The 14,040-nt window shown below is 34.7% G+C and overlaps 1 protein-coding gene across 1 annotated transcript in view; it reads left to right on the top strand.

Moving 5' to 3' along the window:
• Positions 1-14,040, top strand: part of SPAG16 (sperm associated antigen 16) — a 919,440-nt gene that overhangs the window by 35,225 nt on the left and 870,175 nt on the right. The window contains exon 6 of the mRNA XM_029933901.1: positions 9,062-9,169. Within this exon, the coding sequence (XP_029789761.1) occupies positions 9,062-9,169 (108 nt within the window). The remainder of the gene's footprint in view (positions 1-9,061; positions 9,170-14,040) is intronic.

The raw sequence follows: 14,040 nt of genomic DNA, 5'->3' as shown, positions 1-14,040 counted from the left end.
AATGTCCATCACCTGACGAATGGATCAAGAAGATGTGGTATATATTCACGATGGAGTACTACATGGCAATGAGAGGGAATGACATATGGCCCTTTGTAGGAAAGTGGATGGACCTTGAGGGTGTCATGCTGAGTGAAGTAAGCCAGGCAGAGAAGGACAGAAACCATATGTTTGCACTCATAGGTCTAACAGGAAAACAGGAGAGACCTAATGGAGAACCAGGGGGAGCAGAGGAGGGAGAGAGAGTTGGGGAGAGAGAGGGACGTTTATTTATTTTTGAGAGAGAGAGAGACACAAAGTGTGAGTGGGGGAGGGTCAGAGAGAGAGGGAGACACAGAATCAGAAGCAGGCTCCAGGCTCTGAGCTGTCAGCATCAGGGACTGACACAGAGCTCAAACCCACAAACCTTGAGATCATGACCTGAAGTCGGCCTCTTAACTGAGTGAGCCACCCAGGCACCCCTGAATGTCTGTTCTTGTGCCAGTAACATATAGTTTTGATGGTAACAGCTTTGTAATATAGCTTGAAGTCTGGGATTGTGATGCCTCCTGCTTTGGTTCTCTTTTTCAAGATTGTTTTGGCTATTTGGGGGCTTTTCTGGTTCCATACATTCATATTGTATATGGTGTAAGGTAGGAACTTGAGGTTGATTTTCTTTCCTATAGGAATATCCAATTGTTCCTGCACCATTCTTAAAGAAAATTTTCATCCACCCCTGAATTTCTTTGGTATATTTACTGAAAATCACTTGACCCTGTTTCTAGGCTATTTTCTGTTCCATTTATCTACTTATTTGTCTTCATTCCACTACTACTCTCATGATTACTATAGCTTTAGATAAACTCTTGAATTCAGGTAATGTTAGTCCTATAGCTTTGTTTCTTTTTTTAAAGATAATTTGGCTATTCTAGGTCCTTTATATTTCCATATAAATTTTAGAGTCACTTTGCTAATTTCTATAAACAGGTGGGGGTTTGAGATTGAGTTGAATTTATAACATGGTTTGGGAAGAATGTGTGTGTGTGAGTGTGTTTCTGTGTATGTACACATATATTTATAAATACATATATATTTTTAAGGATTGATGTATTCATAAATTTTAGTCTTCTATTTACATGGTATATCCCTCTATTTATTTAGATTATCCTTAATTTAATAATGAATATTTATGAGGGAGACTTAAATTTATGCCTTTTGCATCTAGTTATCTAATGTAATATATTTTGTTTTATTCTGTGAGCTCCATATAATAGGGAATGTAACCCCAGGGCCTATGTCTGACAAATAGGAGAGACTTAAGTGAATGTGTGCTGTTGACATTTTGGCTTTTTGGTTAAGCTTTTAATAATTTTTAGAGTGGGGCACCTGGTTGGCTCAGTGCATTAAACATCTGACTTCAGCTTGGGTCATGACCTCACAGTTTGTGAGTTCGCAATCTGCATCCGCCTTTCTGCTGGCAGCACAGAGCCTGATTTGGATCTTCTGTCCCCTTCTCTCTCTGCCCCTCCCCAGCTTTTTCTCTCTCTCTTTCTGTCTCTTTCTCAATAAATAAATAAATAAGTAAACTTAGACATAATTCTTAGAATAATTGATGATTTTGCTTCTTTTCATATCATTCCTTTGGAGTAGGCATAATTTTCCCTTCATGATGGAAATTTTAACAGTGAACTATAAAGTTAAGTCTTGCCCCATTTAGAGCACTGTGGTCCTTTGCTGGGCTTTTACATTAAAGAAATATAATGCAGACCAGAAAAATTTTATTGAGTGTTCTAAAGGTTTGGCAGAAAAGAAAAACTGACTAGGGATTGCTAATTAGAAGATTAAAATGTATCACTTTAAAAATAATGAAATGCTGTTTGTAACCTTCTGCCTGAAAATATAAAGAAAACTAAAATTAAATGGCAGTTAATATTGAGGAAAAATTAGATGCTTTCCTATGCAGCCCTAACTTCACTTACAAAATTCACTTGTATGGAAGGTCGGAAAGTATCCCGCTTTTCTGAAGACCCATTTAATTTCATGACATTCAGAAACAAACACTGTGGAAATAAAGATAATAATGAAGCCCATAAAATTTTATGGTTTAGTGTTTAGGTAATTGCTCGTTAAATTAAGGAATTTTTTCTGGACACGGGTATACACCCCTTTCTTTTCTAAGAACATAATGAAAGTTTGCCTCTAATATGGTTGAACCATTTTGGCTATCCAGCAATTATTACAATATCAATATTAGTGGGTTAAATTAATGACCAGTTAAAATAATTATTTCATTATTTTAATTATGTCATACTGTTACAAGAAGTTAATTTGATTTTTGTTTGTACATGAGACAACTACATGACAAAGATGGCCTACTTTGGTGCAGGTAAACAAGTAAATGATTATATGCTTCCTTTTGCCAGATTGTATAACAAAATAACCCAGTACATCTATTATTAAACAGTTGCTCCAAATACTTAGTTAAAACTTGTTAATAAAATTATTTACTGGGCCATTCACTTAAAATAATTTTTAAGAGCACACAATTAGATCACATTTATAATCTGAAACATGGAGATTTGGGGATAGTACTTTTTATAGTATGATACAAATATGAGTATCTTAATATTTTATATTATAATTATAGATTTTGATATGCTGGTTTCTAGAAATGGGGAAATTATATAGTTATTCTGCCATCTTATTAACAAAAAACATGCAAATGACATATCTGATAAAGAATTAGTATCTAAAATATATAAAGAACTTATGAAACTCGAAACCCCCAAAACAAATAATCTAGTTAAGAAATGGACAGAAGACATGAATAGGTATTTTTCCAAGGAAGACAACCAATGGACAACAGATACATGAAAAGATGTTCAATAACATCATCAGGGAAATACAAATCAAAACTATGATGAGATATCACCTCACACCTGTCAGAATGGCTAAAATTAACAACACAGGAAACAATAGATGTTGGTGAAGATGGAGAGAGGGGAACCATCTTACACTACTGGTGGGAATGCAAACAGGTACAGCCACTCTGGAAAGCAGGAGAGGAGTTCCTGAAAAGGTTAAAAATAGAACTAACCTATAATCCAGCGATTTCACTACTAGATATTTACCTAAAAGATTCACAAATATTGGATTGAAGGGTCACATGTCCCCAGTGTTTATATCAGCATTACAACAGTGGCAAAAACCTGTCGTAACCCAGACTCAGGGTCCCTGAGTCCGGATTACGACAAAAGCCCAAATGTCCATAGGCTGATGAGTGGTGAAAAAAAGATGTGGTATATACATATAATGGAATATTACTCAGCCATCAAAAAGAATGAACTCTTGCCATTTGGAACAATGTAGATGGAGCTAGAATGTATTATGCTAAGTGAAATAAGTCAGTCAGAGAAAGACCAATACCATATTATTTCACTCATATGTAGAATTTAAGAAACAAAACATGATCATAGGGGAAGGGTAAAAGAAAGAGAGGGAAGCAAACCATAAGAGACTCTTAACTATAGAGAATAAACTGAGGGTTTATGGTAAGTGGAGGAAGGGCTAAATGGGTGATGGGTATCAAGGAGGGCACTTGTGTTGAGCAATGGGTGTTGTATGTAAGTGAAAAATCACCAAATTCTACTTCTGAGACCAATATTACACTATATGTTAACTAGAATTTAAATAAAAATTTGAGTAATAAATAGAATAGAAAAAAAGAAAAATATATAAGATGCATGTTCTTTATGACACAAATCTAAATAGAATGTTTCACTGAATAACTTTACTGTACTTGAAATAGAATCTCTGGTTTCTGCCTTAGAAAAAGATTTGTTTTTAAATTACTATGATGCTGTATTGATATAATGAGAAAATACTCTATAGTTTAAAATATTAATTGATTATACAAATATTATAAATTTATTTTTAGTACAATTTTTCTTTTTTATAGCAGATGGGCAATAGGAAGGTCATAACAGAAGCACCACCATGAAATGAATTTAAATTGTTTTACTGAGTAGACTTCATTTGTGCAAATAGAAAGCAAGTCCCTGAAAACCAATTTAATGGTCAGAAAAACTTTAAGGTCTAATACTTCAATCAATTCCCATGCTTTCTTTCCTGGGATAAGTACAAATAGGCCTGCAAATGTATATTTAAAAAGGGAGCTGATGCAATGCTGCACATTTATAGTTCAGCTTAAGAAACTTTGCATTATTTTTCTAAGTATTTTTTAACCTCTTACGGGTTTACATTTCAGATGAGATAAAACATTTGTTCTTTTATATAATTCATGAAGTTGTTAAAAATAAGACAGCTTTGGTAGACTAAAAATAGATGTTCATAAAAGCTTAAATTAGTTTATATAGATATACAGTGTTACTAATAATCATGTATCTTGATATTTTGTCCATTCGAAGATATTTACCTACTGGCATGCCCCCTGTTTTAGGTAAATAAGTCTAGCTTTTAGAGGAATTGAGTATATCTGGTAGTTGCAATAACAATTAAATTTACTGAGTATTTTTATGAGCAAGGTAGTATTAAGTTACTTTACATAGTTTTCTTCTAAATGAATGAGAATTCCAGTGATGTACTTGTGTTTTCACAAAAATAAAATCAACTTAGACTTTTATCTTTTTTAATCACTCTACTTAAACCCTCTCCTCTTCATTCGCTCTTCATTAGGCATATGGTAACAGGTGCATTCTCTCTTTTTTGATCCATCTTCAGTTACACTGAGAGTTAAAACCTGGACAGATTAAATTATTTTTTAAATCTGATAATTGACATATTCTTCAGATTTTTTTTTCAAGACTGAATATATAAATCAACTTCAAGGTTAATGGCATAGAAATGAAATGTAGGGTTAGATGGTGGGAATAGACTATGAGTACTGTGACACACTGTTTATTTACTTGTGATAAAAACTAAAACATTTGTGGTAAAATAAAGAATATGTCGAGAAAAAGATTCTATCAAAAAGGGGGGAGGTTTGAGGGTTTGAAGAGAAAGAAACAAAGGAAGGAAGAAAGAAAGCAAGATGGAAATATGGATGAGACACTTTTACCATATGGCATATATGACTTGATCTTGCATCAAGAAGTCTCACTGATCATAATTTACCCATCAGGAGCCTGGAAACCTAAGCTTATTTCATTTCTTGGGCAGCATCCCAGCAACTACTCCTCAGTGATTGCTCTGACATAGCTCTTAATGCATAAATCTATGTTTTTGCATTTACTTTATGTGAATCTGAATTTTGAAATTCTATGAGACAGAAAAGTAGATTTATTAATTTCTGACCTCTTGTGCATTGTTAGCACTCTAATTCAGTCCACCCATTTCTCAGAACATGGGAGTCTCAGTGCAGTAGTACTTTGTCAGAACTAAGACTGTTAGATAGCTACTTTTTCATTATAATTATATCTTACATTATTAGGTTGAAACTAATGTATTATTGAGGTAGGTGAAATATTCCTATTAATTTTTTACCTACAGTTTAGGCTTAGAAAGAATAATCTTGCTTGGTTTCTATCACAGGTTTGCAGAAGGTATATCCAGTTGAAGAATGTTTCTTATTACAATACTGATGCTAAAGAAACTTTCTCATCAAGTTACTGATTATTTTACTAAAATGATCTGCAGGTGGTACATATGTCTCATATTCAGCGCTAAAATAAAATCTTGGTTTTCCAGAACATATATGCCTTCTTTTTCACATTTATCAGAACTAAGTATCCAAATACATTGTCTTTTAACCATGTATTCAAGCACATTTAGAATTAAATTTGGTAAAATCTTTTATTTGTACTTATTTTGAATTATCCTCTTTTAAGAATGTATTTCAATTCTGTAAACAAATTCTTTTTGTTTGTAAGTAGATGGATTATAAATTATCTTGGCAGCTTACATTTAATTTCCCTTTACTTAAATGAAATATGAATGAATATTCTTGAAGCTATAGGTGGCGGCCCGTTCATCTCCTAACCCTAAATACATACACTATGTTGGTAAGAATCCTTCAATGTGAATTATAATGGAATCTTTGTTTGTTTAATTATCTTTAGAATTGCTCAATACTGGATTTGAACTGATTACTAAATAATTTTTTCAGAAAGGAATTAGCAGTGATTTTTAGAAGTTTTTTTAAAAATATTTTTTAAAATCTATTTTTGAGAGATAGAGACAGTGCGAGCAGGGGAGGGCAGAGAGAGAGACACGCACAGAATCCGAAGCAGTCTCCACGCTCTGAGCTAGCTGTCAGCACAGAGCCCGATGTGGGGCTTGAACCCACAAACCGGGAGATCATGACCTGAGCCGAAGCCGAATGCTTAACCGACTGAGCCAACCAGGCGCCTCTAGAAGTTTTAATTTAAATTCCAGTTAATATATAGTATGATATTAATTTCAAATGTATAATAATATAGAGATTCAGCACTTCCCTATAACATCCGGCATTTATTACAACTACCCTCCTTAATCTCCATCACTATTTAACCCCTACCCCACCCACTTCCCTTCTAGTAACCATCAGTTTTATCTATATAGTTACATGTCTGTCTTTTTTCCCCTTTGGTCCTTCATTTTATTTCTTAAATTCCACATGAGTGAAATCATATGGTATTTGTCTTTCTCTGACTGACTTATTTCACCTATCTTCATTCATGTTGTTGCAAATGACAATATTTAATTCACTTTTAGGGCTGATTAATATTCCATAGTATGTATATACACTGCACCTTCTTTATGCATTTCTTCAATTGATGGATGCTTGGGCTGTTTCCATAATTTGACTATTGTAGATAATGCTGTTATACACATCAGGATGCATTTATCCATTTGAATTAGTAGTTTTGTATAATTTGAGTAAATACCTAGTAGTACAATTGCTGGATCATAAGGTAGTTCCATTTTTAACTTTTTGAGAAATGTGCATACTGTTTTCCACAGTAGGCTGCACCATTTTGCGTTCCTACCAACAGTGCAAGAGGGTTCCCCTTTCTCCATATCCTCAACAGCATCTGTTATTTCTTATGTTGTTGATTTCAGCCGTTCTGACAGAGGTGATATCTCACTACAGCTTCTTTTTAAAATTTATTTATATATTTATTTTTGAGAGAAAACATAAGTAGGGGAGCAGAGAGAGAGAGAGAGGGAGACACAGAATCTGAAGCAGGTTCCAGGCTCTGAGCCGTCAGCACAGAATCCCATGGGGACTTGAGCCACAAACTGTGATATAACATGAGCTGAAGTTGGACATTTAACCACTGAGCCATGAGGTGCCTCCTCACTGTAGTTTTGATTTGTATTTCCTTGATCATCAGTGATATTGAACATCTTTACATGTGTCTGTTGGCCATCTGGATGTCTTCTTTGGAAAAGTATCTATTCATGTCTTCTGCCCATCTTTAACTTGATTATGTATTTTTGGATATTGAGTTATATAAGTTTTGTATATATTTTGAATATTAACCCTTTATCAGATATGTCATTTGCAAATATCTTCTCTCATTCTGTTGGTTGCCTTTTTGTTTTGTTGTTTCCTTTGCTATGCAGGAACTTTATACGTCGATAAAGTCCCAATAGTTTATTTTTGCTTTTGTTTCCCTTTGCTCAGGAGACACCTTGAAAGAGGTTGCTATAATTAGGGTCAAAGAAGTTGCTGCCTGTGTTCTCTATAGAAATGATATGGTTTCTGGCCTCACATGTAGGTCTTTAATCCACTTTGAATTTATATTTGTGTATAGCATAAGAAAGTAGTTCAGTTTTATTCTTTTGCACATTATTGTTCAGTTCCCAACACCATTGGTTAAAGAGACAGTCTCTTTCACATTGGATATTCTTTCCTGAGGTGTCACAGATTAAATGACCATAAAATTGTGTGGTCATTTCTGGGTTTTATATTCTGTTCTATGGATATATGTGTCTACTTTGTGTCAGTAGTATATTGCTTTTTAAGCTATTCTTCTTATTTTAAAAATTTATTTATTTATTTATTTATTTATTTATTTATTTATTTTTGGGCAAGAGACAGACAGAGAGCAGGGGTTGGGGGCACAGAGAGAGAGAGAATCATAAGCAGGCTGCATGCCCTGCAGGGAGTCCAACTTGGGGCTTGATCTCAGTTGTGTGAATTATGACCTAAGCTGAAATCAAGGGTTGGACCCTTAACTGACAGCCACCCAGTAAACATACTGTTTGATCACTGTAGCTTTAATATAAGTTGCAGTCCAGAATTATGATGCCTCCAGCTTTGCTTTTCCTTTTCAAGATTGCTTTGGCTATTTGGGATTTTTTTGTGTGTGATTCTATACAAATTTTGGGATTTTTTTTTCTGTGAAAAGTGATTGTGGTATTTTGATAAGGATTGCATTAAATGTGTAGATTGCTTTGGGTAGTATAGACATTTTAACATATTTGTTCTTCTAATCCATGAATGCACGGAATATCTTTCAATTTCTTTGTGTCATCTTCAATTTCTTTCATCATTATTTTATAGTTTTCAGAGTACAGGTCTCTCACTTCCTTAGTTAGGTTTACTCCTAGGTATCTTAATGTTTTTGGTACACTTATAAATGAGATTGATTCCTTATTTTCTGTTTTGGCTGCTTCATTATTGATGTACAGATATGCAGCAGATTTCTGTATGTTGATTTTGGATCCTGTGAATTTACTGCATTTGTTTATCAGTTCTGATAGTTTTTTTGGTGGTATCTTTTGGGTTTTCTGTTTATATCATGCCATCTGCAAATAGTGAAAGTTTTACTTCTTCCTTGCCAATTGGAATGTCCTTTATTTCTTTTTATTTTCTAATTGCTATGGCGAGGACTTCCAGTACTATGTTGAATAAAAGTGGAGAGAGGACATCCCTATCATGTTCCTGACTATAGAGGAAAAGCTTTCAATTTTTCCCCACTGAGGATAATACTAACTGTGGCTTTTTCATATATGACCTTTATTCTATTGACCTCTGTTCCCTCTAAACCTACTTTGTTGAGGGTTTTTTTTTTATCATGAATGGGTGTCAAATACGTTTTTGGAATTAGTGATTTTTAAAATTATTATTTTTCAGCAAGGCTAGAGAAGATCTGCTGAAAACTCAAAAAGAACGTGATTTTCATCGAATGCATCACAAGCGAGTGGTCCAGGAAAAAAACAAATTAATTAATGACCTAAAAGGGTAAGTTGCTAATATAAAGAGCTATTTAATTGCTATTAAGTAACTTGGCTTTGTAAAATAACCATTCAACATGTATTGCGTATTTACTGTATGCCAGACACTATACTATGTGTTTGAAATACAGAGATGAGTAAGTCAAAGCCCTTGGTGTCATGGTTCTGAGAGACTAATGAGATGTGTGAAGGAGGAGGAGTTAAACTGAAATGTTCTGCATTGTTGCTATGCCCACCAACGATGGTCACCCAGACTGGGTGTCAGAGGGTTCCAGGACCTATTTCTAGAGGAATTCTGAAGTGTAAATTAACAAAGTGAGGGAGCAGCATGCTCTGGGAAGATGGTACATACTGTGCAAAGGCACCAAGTCATGAAAGAACATGGCATATTCACCATATTGTACACATAGAGAACAAGGCATAAAGCCTGCTTGGCAAGGGTGAAGTGGAGGGGGCATATACTGAATGACCTTGGATTTATGCTGAGGTTTTTAGAAATAGTAATATTCAGATTTATTTTCCTTGCTCTCTTTTCTCTTACAAAAATTTCCCTTTTGTATCTTTATACAAGTCTTCTTCAGAACTGTATGTTGTATTTTGTTTTCAAAGTACATTCTTTAAATTTGGGAATTGTTCTGTACTAGGACAATATAGGGGCTGGTGGCTCCTACTAGTCATGTAAACGTCCTTTAAAGGTAATTAAGCTTTTTCTTGTCCAAAAATAAATAATTGTTGTGCCTTCATTATGGTGAGGTACCCATTCACCCAGAGGAAAAGCTGAAAGGCAATTTAATAGTTTGTGTGTGTGTGTGTGTGTGTGTGTGTGTGCACGCGCACATTCATTCACAGCAGTACATACAGTTGAGTGAATCACAGCACATTGTTTCATGGGAAAGATCTCGGGTTTGATTCTCTTCTCACTTTCTGTGCTAATACAAACAGGTTTCAGTACTTCAGTTACTTGGGTACATGACAGTCTAAGAGCGCGTTTGTGTTCAGTTGTGGCAGCTGAGATATGCATGTCACTGCTTTGGATACTCTACTCTTTGGTACATTGAGTTTTTTAAATTGTTTTTTCCTTTGAATCTCTAGCCTATGTTTAAAAATAGATCATACTCATTAAATTTCCTAGTATGTTTAAAGGGAATTCTATTATAACTCATTCCTTATAAAAAATCAGCAATGTCAGATTATACTTTTTGTAATCCTCAGGTGCCCTGGTAAAGAAACTCACGTTACAGTGTAATATAACTACAACTTTTATTTTTAGCTAGCCTTTCTTTCCACGTTTAATTATTAAAAATAATGTCTCCATTTAACCATTTGGATGAGTCACTAATGTGTGTTTTCTAGAAAATTCAGTGATATCATCAGAGTCATAAAAATAAAAAAAACTAGACATGCATAATAAATCATATATAAGGAAGAATGTTTTTAATGCCAGGCTAAATTAGAGTCTAACTTCTCTATATTAATATTTCACCCAAATATTTTAGTTATGTATCTATATTTTTTATTGTAAACCACAAAAGGTCATTCTTAATTTTTTCTGTAAATTGTTTAACTGATAATTACTTGATTTTACTATCAGCTTTACAGTAGTTCTCATTTAACATGAGTGTCTTGTGAATTTATTTATTTTTAGAATTATTAATATCAATGTTAGATTTTTTGATTTTTTAACATTTATTTTTTTAAATGTTCTTTTTATATTTATTTTTTAAATGTTTATTTTTGAGAGAGCGACACACAGAGTGTGAGTGGGGGAGGGGCACAGAGAGAGGGAGACAAAAATCCAAAATTGGAAGCAGGCTCCAGGCTCTTGAGCTGTCAGCACAGAGCCCGGCATGGGACTCAACCCTAGAAATCATGAGATCATGACCTAGCTGAAGTTGGAAGCTTAACCAACTGAGCCACCAAGGGGACCCTCAAAATTAGAATGTAGAAGCAGATGCATTATGAGGTAGTTATGGAATACTCTTTCAGATCGACTAAACAGGTTTTTTTTTTTTTAAATGTTTCCTTCCTTGTTATATTCCAGTGATATTCTACATGATGCTAATTCTTTGGGCTGAGGATTATCAAATCATATCCCGTGAATGAGTTAGATACCAAAGTCAGTAAATACAGGAAAAATTGTACCATCAATAATAATAATCCTTCAGTTGTCCACAAATTACAGCACATTTTTTTGTGTATGTAACTGTACCTGAATATGTGTTTATAAATATATAACCTTTATGGAAGTATGCAATATAAAGCAAAGTGTATATATAAGCACATTAATGGAATAGAGGATAGAATTGTACATACTAGTTATTTTTTTATTTTGTTACTTTCTCTTGCTTTGCTGAATATAGTTGAATTTTGATACACATTATATATATGTAATTTAACTTTAGTGTTTATGGGTTTTTTTTTTGCTGCTGGCAATGAAATATAATCATAAGGTATGTTAAGAGAAACATGACTTACAAATCAATGACTTTTATAAATACTTTCATGTAAATGTACAAAACAAGGATTACTCTTTTATTTTCTAATAAAAAAACACTTAAAATTATTTTGGGGCTCTTCTGCTTGGGGCCATGTTAGAATAGAACTGAACCAGCTCTTCAACTGGTAATAGAATAGCTCTTCAATTATAATGAACTACAAAACTGAACAGAACTTTTGGCAGTGTTTTTTCAGATGTTGGGAAATTGGCAAAGTAGGACTGTGATGCCAGAGAAAAGGGAACCATTCAAAGTGAGCAGCATGACCATCCCAGATTTTTGCCCAGAAGTACTATTCAGACAATAGTGTTAACAAAGTAGAACACAGACTCCAGTAGTCCTTGATGAACTGACGAGGCAGAGATCTGAGCTCAGGGCCACTGAGAGGCCTGGAATTTGCAGGATAGGATCACAAAAGGAGGGAGGTACATGAAAGGAATTTAAGAAATATTTATAGTAGTTCCCTTTAGTCTTTGACCAAATACTAAGTTGTGAAGAAGTGAAAGAATAATGCCTCCAAAGAATAGCTCGGGGGGAACTGAGCTAAATGGAGATTTCAGAGGTTACAGATGTAGAAATTCTGACTAGCTCAGTGGAGGAACCTCACTGAAAATTCAGAGCATTCAGGTAAGACCCTTGATAAGACATGCCATAGGGGAAGAGGTATTCTCGCCTTAGAGAAGGAACTACTTTGAGTTACCTAGTAAAAGATTAAAAGTAAGCTTTGGAAACCTTAAACTGCCAACCATTGAATTAACTTTCTGCCAGAACAAAACTCTTTTAAAGGAAGATAACAAAATTCAGATAAATATATGTCCAACATAGAACAAAATATATAACATATATAGAAGCAGGAAAATGTGTCCCATAGACAGAAACCAATAGAAACAAACCCAGAAATGACAGAAATAACAGAATTAGTAGCTCTAATGAAATGTTTAGAGTTTTAAAGAAAATAATGGATATAATGAGTGAACAGCTGGGAAATTGCAGAAGTGAAATGAGAACTATCAACAAAGAACCAAATGGAAGTTCTCAAACTGAAAAAAGTATTTTCAATGAAAATTTACTAAGAAAAAAAGCTGAGAAGAATGAATAGAACCTCAGAGAAAAAAGGCTAAAAAAATAAATCAAATTGTATCTGTGAGGCAATTTCAAGTAGTCCGTCATAAGTCAGAAGAGGACCCTTCTCAACTCTGATAGCTTACTCCAACTACCTTGTAAATGAATTAAAATTATTATCATTTATGCAAGTAATATTGGATGAGTCATGGGGTAGGTGCATGAACCAAATAAGCCCACATTGAGCCAGACTTTAGCCATCTCCCTACTTTTTCTCGCCTCTGTAAATGCCCGTTATAACATAGGGCCTGTGATGTCCCTCTGGATTTCTAGATATTAATGACAAATCCTCAAAATATTTTTTCCCAGGACTTAGTCACACAGGTCACTGGCTACAGGTTTTGTGGAAGGACTGATGTTGTCACCGCAGTCTGTCATTGCTGTAGTGTTCTGCAGCTCCTCCTCTTCCACTCTCTGCCAGGAGAGGCAGCCCAGGCACTTTCACTTTTCTGGGTGTTACCCATCACTTTTCCCCAGTGACTTCACTGCAGCCCCTGGAGTCCTCGTTTCAGTACTTGTAAAATCCAGTGTCTCAACAAGGTGAAATATCGTTTATCCAGTCTTAGATTAGTATCTCAAAATCTAATCTGGGGTGCTTTTTTGCTTCCTGTTCGCATATGTTGATTAATGCTTACACTAGTTTGGATATATAGTCTCTTTTCTCCCTTACCGAACCACGAGCTTGGCAGTCAGGAGAGGAGGGAGTAGAGCCAACTCCAGCAGCGGACCTTTTGCCTTGTGGGGAGGAGGCCTGCACAGCAGTCTGCAGCACAGCTGAAGTGTCGGCCCTCTGTAGGGAAGGGGAGCCACCCCTGCATGCCCACAGGGCCTCAGGAGAAGGGACACAGAGACAACATCCTCAGGTCATTCTGAGAATTATGGAAAAAGAAGTCATTTCAACAAGATGAAAAGAGTCCATTTATCAGGAAGACATATTATGGCTCTGATATGAGTCTGATACCTGAGACAAAGCCTGATTAAACATAAAGGAAAAACAGATAGATCCACAGTTACAACTGGAGATTTTATCACTCTTCTTTTAGCAATTATTAGAAAAATAGGCATAATTTCTCTAAATCTAATGAGTGTAATTGACATTTCTTGAATTCTACTTTGGACTTTTTATGTACACAAAATAGCTCATGTGCTGAACCATAAAACAAGTCTTTATACATTTCAAAGAACTGATGTCATACAAAATATGTTCTCTGGCCACAACCAAATTAAATTAAACCAATGACAAAAAGCTCTCTGGAATATT

This window comes from Suricata suricatta, chromosome 3, assembly GCF_006229205.1.
Source record: "Suricata suricatta isolate VVHF042 chromosome 3, meerkat_22Aug2017_6uvM2_HiC, whole genome shotgun sequence".
Classification (NCBI taxonomy): Eukaryota; Metazoa; Chordata; class Mammalia; order Carnivora; family Herpestidae; genus Suricata; species Suricata suricatta.
This window is presented reverse-complemented; position numbering and strand designations above follow the sequence as displayed.